General features: G+C 40.5%; 1 protein-coding gene across 2 annotated transcripts in view; it reads right to left on the bottom strand.

Moving 5' to 3' along the window:
• Window positions 1-223: 223 nt before the first annotated feature.
• PRKN (parkin RBR E3 ubiquitin protein ligase) overlaps window positions 224-8,380 on the bottom strand; it is a 765,547-nt gene continuing 757,390 nt past the window's right edge. For both annotated transcript variants that reach the window (XM_038177503.2, XM_038177504.2), the window contains exons 11-12: window positions 6,575-6,692; window positions 224-1,538 (exon numbers count right to left, since the gene is read on the bottom strand). In XM_038177503.2, the coding sequence (XP_038033431.1) occupies window positions 1,429-1,538; window positions 6,575-6,692 (228 nt within the window). In that variant the 3' untranslated portion in view covers window positions 224-1,428. The remainder of the gene's footprint in view (window positions 1,539-6,574; window positions 6,693-8,380) is intronic.

Raw genomic sequence — 8,380 nt, 5'->3', positions numbered from 1 at the left:
TTCAGGAGTCTACAGTCATACCATACAAACTACTAATTCAGGCTTGATAGAAGAAGTCCATGGCCTTGGAATTTATTTTCTTCAAAGGGTATGTTTTAATCAAAGGGCTGGCCTCTCAGCTGGTAGTTTGAATCAGCCAAGGAAATGCATCATCCAACGCACTCATCTTTGTACTCATTTATTTATATTGTGTTGAAAGAAAAAAAAGGAAATAAAACAAAGATAAAATTTTTGACCATTTTATTTATTGTGCGTTTTTTCCCCAAATTGAATAGTACAAATCCTTACATGGCATGTTGATATGCTCAGTACCCATTTAATTTCAGATTAAGACAGCAATATAGAGGACACAAAACAAAAAGATTGTTCAGGCTTGCAGATGCTATTAAGCTTCACATACTGTCTTAACACTGTAAAATGAAAGAAGTCCCTCTACCTCTCACTGTTTGAGATGTGAATATATTTTCAGAAATACACCCGTATTCTAATTAAATTTAGGAGAATGATGATAGAGAAGACCCCTGAGAAGGCTTCTCCTGCTTCCCCATGCTACGTCCAAAGTACTGCTGTAAGCACGACAAAAATTAAACCCTGAGAGTCCAGCTTGTGCAACGCTTAATCAGATCCAGTCATCACTGCAACAACAGTCATGGTTAGAGCTGAAATTGCATCCACCCTGAAATAACCCTCCAGTGGTAACATAGTCTGTAATGAGTACAGAGCCAAATTTCTTGCCGCGTGTTACAAGTATTCAAGCACAAATGTGGCATAAAGCTGTTTGTTTTTAGGAGAATGTGGTTTGAAAGCAAGACCCCTACAGAAAGTCTGTTAGGAAGGAACCCTGAAAAAACACTGAAGAGCCACAGTCTCCCATCCATCCGCCAGAAAAGCTGTTAAGAAATACTATCTCAAAATCAAAAACTGGGCTGACTGAGCAAAGGAGCGGTTGAAGAAAAAGTAGCTGATGCAGGGAACATCCTCCACAGCCCTTGATACACACACACAGCTGCTGCTCTCTTGTAAGAGTTGTGGGTTCCTAACTAAATGTGTCAAGCAAGCTCCTCATAGTAACCCTATTTGCTCATTGTGCTAACAGACCGCACATGTTCAGAAAGGTGAAATTTATCCCTTTTCGTATGATGATGAGATGATGAGCAAGTCTGTCCACCAAAACAATTACTCTTTTTACTTAGTGGATTTAAAACCTTTGGCATTACTTCAATGTGTTTTTTTTTTTTTTTTTTTTTTTTTTTTTTTTGTGTGTGATTTCATAGTCAAGCAAGCAAAAACATACAAACTGGGCCAATTTCTGAACTCTTTGTTCCTGAAACCGCCGGGACGTTTGTTTAAGCAAGGAGTTCAGAAATTGACCCTGATGAAAGCAGGCTCCAGCAGCAACGCCAGCTGGCCCCCTGTGCCCCTGTGCTGTCAGTCAAACCAGTGATCGCCCATGCAGGTTCTGTTCCACTCCAGGCCACAGTTCCAGCACCACTCAAACTTGCACTGAGGTCGAGGACACTTCATGTGCATGCAGCCACCTGCAAAACAGCAAAAGAAGGGCTTTGGTACTTGGCAAGCACTTAGAGATGTTAATCAACTATTAACAGTTTTAAAATCAACTTCTGTAGCCCTTCAATTACTAACCAAGTAGAATACTTAATAAAAGTACAAACCTGAACACTACTTCTCCCGGGCTTTCTAAAACCTTTTATTCCCTCTCTTACAGGGGTCTAACATGCTGGTCTCACTTGAGGGGCTGCAGAAGTAGGAAGTGCAGTCCTGTCTGACATTTGGGGACAGGGAAAAGCAATGACAGCCTGTGGCCTCTAAAACCAGTGACACAGGTGTCTGCTCCAGAGCAGTCTATGCTAGTAAAGCTGTGAGGCAGAGGTTGAACAAAGTTCAATTCTTTTTTGAATTTGGATTCAACAACCGAGAGATGTGCAAAGAGAGTAAATCAGGAGACAGATTTTGACAGCTCACTGCTGATTATATCAAAATGACATTAGCAATTTAAGTTACTTTGACCTTTTTAATATCTGAAGCAGCCTTTTGATCACCTCAGTGTTTCCAGTGTGTTGGGCTTGTTACTTGCCCATACTGTGAGAACAGCTTTAATCTCTCTGCTCACAGCCTTGATCAAATGATTAGTTTGTCATATATAAAACATTAACATTGTCAAAGGTCATTACAAAAACGTACTTCAAATGGAAATTATGTTGCTTACCACACAAAGAAATCTCTTGTATAATTCAAACTGAAAGAAAAACGTGTAGCAAGAAGTGCTGAAACGTCAGCTCAGTTTGACTCCAGATGGTGATATGATGTGCAAGGAGTGTGCATTCCCTACTGTACGACTTGCTACCCTTACTCAACCTTTCCTATAAATGCCACTCCAGAAGGTGAAAACGACAGGAGACGCGAGAAATGATTTGTTAAAATAGGCCTATCTGCTTCATCTGACAGAGGGAGAAAACCAGTTGTGATGGCAACACCCATTCAACAAGGCAAAGTTTATATAGTTGTGCAAGAGATGCAATTCACTGGATATTTTAACCTTATTTAAATTTAAGCGTACTAATGGCCAACATCTGCAACACACTTTACTTAAAGTTTAGACCCAATGCTCTCTTACATGTACAACTCATGTGAAGCCCCCACTGGATAAAATGCATCTAAATCCTGGTGCAGGAAGCAGAACCCAACAGGCACCTGCTGTCAAACAACGTTTCTATCTGCAAAGCTACATCAGTGAAGTTACTCTCTGCTACACAGCAGCTGAAATCAACAGTCTGAGTGGAGAGTGCCTCAAGCAACATGGCCCATGGCTTTATGAGCATAGCAGTCCTCTGAGAGATGTGGATGTGTATTTAAACTCAGTCAGACTACTATCTGAATACAAGGGGACTTTTCTTTACTGTGAGGGTGAGAGAACACTGGGACAGGCTGCACAAAGAGGTTGTGGAGTCTCCTCTGGAGATATTCAAAACCCTCCTGGATGCCATCCTGCACAATGTGCTCTGGGTGATCCTGCTCGGCAGAGGGGTTTGACTAGGTGATCTTCAGAGGTCCCTGCCAACCTTGGCCATTCTGTGATTCTGGGAACTGAACTGTGGGAAAGTGCTTCACTCTTTCACTTGGGCTATTACAGAAAAGTTATTGGCATTTAGAAGTACTCTACAATGCCTATAGAAATACAAGCTGTTAGAGAAAAGTTACTGACATACAGGAATATAGGCAATTACAGAAAAGTTATCGGCATCATCACTGTCCCTCATAAAAGTGGCAAGTGGCAAGTAACAGTGTCCACAGAAGCATCTGGGGAGAGAAGGCAGAGTTATTCTCTTGTGTGGAGACACAGATGAGGCCGGCTGGCAGATTTCAGTGTACAATCATCAGCCTCTTGACACCAGCTGTACTTAGGCAGAAGTGAAGTGCTCCTCTCAGTTTACAAAAGTCGGCCTAGAGGCTGGAACATGCAGTACCCTTTACCAGAGAAGAAAGCAAGCACTGTGCCTTTAAAGCTTCATGCTTTAATTCATGGGACCACTGAGGTGGGAAGTCATAGGGAAGAAGAAGATGCTTGGGGAACTTTAGAGTCACCCAGGCTCTCAGGGCAGCTGGGCATCACCATGCTGGCAGCAGGCCACTCCAGCTCATCGCTCTGGGCATGGACTGCTCAGTTGTGCCTACAGTCTACCATGGGAGAGCCCATTTATTGAAGCAGGTGCTGTGTGCTGTCCTGGTACCACAAATTAAACCTACAGCATGATGTTTCTGCAGCCCTTCTGCTTTTTTCCCTACCCGCACCGTCATGTTTGAAGGGAGATAGGAGATACCATAAAGGTATTCGTTTCAGGTTATTCTAGTTGAACAGTTGAGGTACAGAAAGAGGAGGTTTTTCAGTACAGCCTGAAGGCCATCTGACTCCAGATGAGACTAAACTGTTTGGTGTGATGATTATTCCCTGAACGCCTTCTGTAAGCACCATTTCTCCAGAGCACTGATATACCTGTTCTGATCAGTTCTAGACTGACAAGGGAACCACATAATCCCAGCAACCAGGCTCCTCAAGGACCTCCTGGCTTTCTGTGTTTTCAGAGAAGCAGGCACACTATTGCAGTTTGCAGCAAGTCTGACAGTTTGACTTCTCAAGGGCATTAATAATTTTTGTTAATACTTGTTCAGAAGTTTTCACTAACCAGCAGGATACAGATTTAATTTGTAAGCGGTGGTTTGAAAAGCTATTATTTGTGTAGTAGAGTAGAATATAGATCTTTATCCAAAGAGATTTCCAGCATTACTAAAACTTGTTGAGTAGCACAAATAAAATAAATGCTGCTGAGATGTCATTTCCTTTTGCATATCAATATTTTAAATTGGCATATATTTTCATAGAATGCAATAAACAAAGTTGTTTTGTTAAAAGACTTCAGGTGCCTTTTTATCATTTGACTCAGTGGAACATGTCATCAGTATAAATCTACAGTATTGTTACAATGAGGAACAATGGGCTGTAGGCAGTTTAAAAATGTCAGCCTACAAGCTGAAATGTGCAGTACCAGTTACCAGAGAAGACAGCAAGCACTGCACCCTTCAAGCTTCATGCCTTATTTTGCAGAATCACAGAATTGCTGGGGTAGGAAGGGACCACTGGAGATCATCAACTGCCTGTGCTTAAAGAAGGGTCAGCTAAAGTAGGCTGCTCAGGGTCACGTCCAGTCAGGTTTTGAATATTTCCTGGAATGGGGATTCCACAACCTCTTTGAGCAACCTGTTCCAGTCTTCAACTATCCCCAAGGCGAAAAATGTTTTCTTGTGTTCCTGCATTTGGGTTTGGGTGCATTGCCCCTTGTCCTTTCACCAGATGCTACTGAGAAGAGTCTGACTTTGTCTTCTTTATTCCCCCATCAGGTATTACCCCAGCCTGTTTTGGGGTTATTTCTCCCCAGGCTCAGGACCTTTGAATTTACCTGTGTTGAATTTCATGAGGTTCCTCTCAGCCCATTTCCCAAGGTCCTTCTGAATGGCAGCATGACCATCTGGTTCCAGAACATGGAAACATTTCTAGCCTGCTGCTGTAGCTTTAGCATTTTGCATGATGAGTCACTACTCTGACATGGGTCAGGCCATTAGAAAGGAAAGGTCTGTTCCTGCTAGCTATTCCTTTTGAATAATTATTTTCTTCCATGAAAAAAAGTATGATGGCTTTTATTTCTTTTTTGGATATGTTGGTGATTTTTACAAGCAATTTTCTTAGTTGGAGTTGTATAAATTATCACATGATGTCAAATAGGGATATGCTATTTATGACACGTGACAACGGTAAATTAACAATAAAACTGCGCTGAGTAAAAGAAAGTAAAACTCCTAGCAGGGCTTCCAGCCTGGCCAGGTTTTTCATTTGTGTATGCACAGACCATAAGTATGAACAGTTGCAAGGACTATTTGTGATCCAGTTCAACCTTCTGGTTTTCCACCCTGTTTTCCAAGCCTGTAAATAACTTTTTTTGACCTACCTCTCCGTTCTCTCTCTTTTGCTGCCTACCTTGCTCTCTACACTTTGCCAAATCTTGTCTCTCCTTCCCACTCTTGAATTCATGCTTTCATCCCTTCAGGTCCTTGTGCTTGAAGTCTCCCACTTTCCATCTGCCAGCTACCCTTCTTTTCTTTCTTCAAACCACAGATTTCAGGATTTTGTCCTCTTTCTTCCTTAGTAGTATTTCCATAGTATCACTGCTTCAAATGTTTTCACCTTACAGTTCATGGTGTCTTATTCAGCATTTTCAAAGTCATTTGTATAACCGATGCCACAAAACTGAGAAGCATCCTCTATACTTTATATTCATATAATATTTAGGCAAACATTTTAGAATATTTTGGTTAATTCACATTAATACAATTAAACCTTGGAACAGCATGTACTACAGGACATAGCTTATTTGTTGTTCTTGTTCCTTGTTTTAGTCACCCTGGTGCCAACAGATTACTTTTCTTCCTACATAGTAGGCATTGATCAGTGTAAGAAGTTTGTCAAGAATTGTAATTCTTCCTCTGACTTGCTCTTCTGCAATTGACATTTCACTGGGTTAAGATTCATTTCATTTAAATTCAGCTGTATACTGTTCAGATATCTACACCAGCTCTATTTTTCCTACATCCCGCTTTTAGGTGTGATTCTTCTGGCCTAAATTAGACACATCTTGTTTCAGTGAGAGATGAATTTTGCCCTATAAATGTCTACTTTTTCCATTGTTAATGCAAAATCCGTACAACTAACTGGACATTCAGTCATATGAATTCAACACCCAGTGTTTCTCTATGCCTCTTTTTCCCTGTCTATCAAGGGGACAGCTGAGTGCTTTGTGAGGCTGGGTTAGTGGCTCTGGAACTAAGTGATTTAGATTTGGTGATTTCAAGATAATTTAGACAGTGTCAGAAGGAAGATTCAAGTACTATGTGCCCTCCCTCTCTTGGGATAATAGCATGCATATGTACACATGCACATTTATATATTTATACTGTAAAATTAATTTTACAAGACAGGTAAATACCAGGTATCTAATAAATTTACCATTTTTTTCTACTGGAATATGACAGTTGGGGCATGGCTTGGTTGTTTTCTTGATCGTTTCTCTAGATGCCTCTTCCCATCGGGCTTGCCTGGCTGCATGTTCATCAACTACATATCCCTGCAAAGAGAGAGAAAAGCTATTTACCCATGATACGAGATACGTTCCCCCAAAGCTCCCTGCCCCGAGGGTCAGGCGAAGCCCCAGCAAGAGGGCGCAGAAGTCAGCAAGCCATGCTGCAAATGCACACTGGCAGGTAAAGCAAAAGGTGAAGCAGGAGTCAGGTGAACCTGGATGAGATTTTTAGAAAACATAGGTTTGATTTTGCTTCAGGGACTAAATCTCTTCTTGCAAGAGACATGAAACACCAAGGCAATGCAACATGATGAGAAATGGCGTGGTCCCTAAAAGAAAGCTGTTTTTCATAATAAAGAGTATTCCTTTGTTTCTGAGGTCTAGATTTCATTCATATATAATTCTGTGTAAACATATGAGCCTTTATAAGGTACAGAGAAGAAACACAAAGATTTTGAAGGAAAAATAATAATAAAACAAAAACAAAACCAAAAAACTGGTGAATAATGAAAGCACATATCTCCCCAGCCAGAACAACATGGACAGAAAAAGTTATAATGAAGAACGCTGTAAAAGGAACTCCTCCATTTGTCCTATTTATGACTGGGCCAAAATTACATAATCTACACAAGTGTCCTACTTGGCAATTTCCTACCTAAAATGATAATACAAGGACAAAAGAGATGGCAGTGCCCTGGGTAATTTCTATTACACAGGACTGGAAACAATATTCAAAAGCAAACAATGTATTTAGGTTCCAGCCTTGAAGTGCAGCTCTATCTATTCGTAATGTGGTTGTTTTTTGAGTCTCTGGAAGAACAACGAGCCTAAACTAAATTATATCATTTGTAAAAATTTCTGCAGCTTCTTTGTGTTTCTGCCTTACAAGTAACTGTAGATTACTCTGTGGATCGACTTTTATTATTGATTTATACAGATTTTAAAAATACTTATTTCTAACAAGTCAGCAAAAGGAAATTGGCCCAACTTTGAAACACTCAATGTAAGCCTAACTCTGACGGGTTCCTACTCAGCTGCTACTGACTGATAAAACCTGTGACTTGTTGCCATGTCAGTGAATAAAACATAGATTTTTATTTCTTGGCTGAAATTTACTGAGTTAAAATGAAGTAACACAAAGGAACATCTGGAGAATTTTGTCTCTAGCTCATCTGGTGGTTGTTGCAACATGGACCTAAAAAAATCAGCCTGTTTTAATTAGAAAACCTTGAAAATGTATTCATGTTCTTATTTCCTTTTTTTCACAACCTGTATCAGTCACCTCAGGCCTTTAACCCCTTTTTTGACCCTCACTCTTCTCCCATTTGCCAGTATTTCTGATGCGGAGGTGACAAAGGTGAACAAAGTTTTCTCAGCTCTATCTTAGCAATGATTTTTACTTTTAGCTCACTGCTTCTTGATAGCAAATTAGGCATGCCGCTGGATTATTCAGCAAAAGGATGACCTCTGTCAAATGGTACATTAGGAAGTTCTAGGAAATAGAAAAAGCTACTCAGGCTAATAGCAAAGAACATAATCTAGTATTGATCTTGCAACACCTTGATCTTTAACAAAGGGTGACTTTAATAAGCAATCTGGGCAAACAAAGAGGAGCCTGAAGAAACGACAGGGAGAGTGGGAATGCCCATGGGGCCTCAGTTTGCCCAGTGACAGAAGGAAGAAGATATTAAATCATGATTGCAATGACAATTAATTATTTAACATCCATAAAG

This window comes from Anas platyrhynchos, chromosome 3, assembly GCF_047663525.1.
Source record: "Anas platyrhynchos isolate ZD024472 breed Pekin duck chromosome 3, IASCAAS_PekinDuck_T2T, whole genome shotgun sequence".
Classification (NCBI taxonomy): Eukaryota; Metazoa; Chordata; class Aves; order Anseriformes; family Anatidae; genus Anas; species Anas platyrhynchos.
This window is presented reverse-complemented; position numbering and strand designations above follow the sequence as displayed.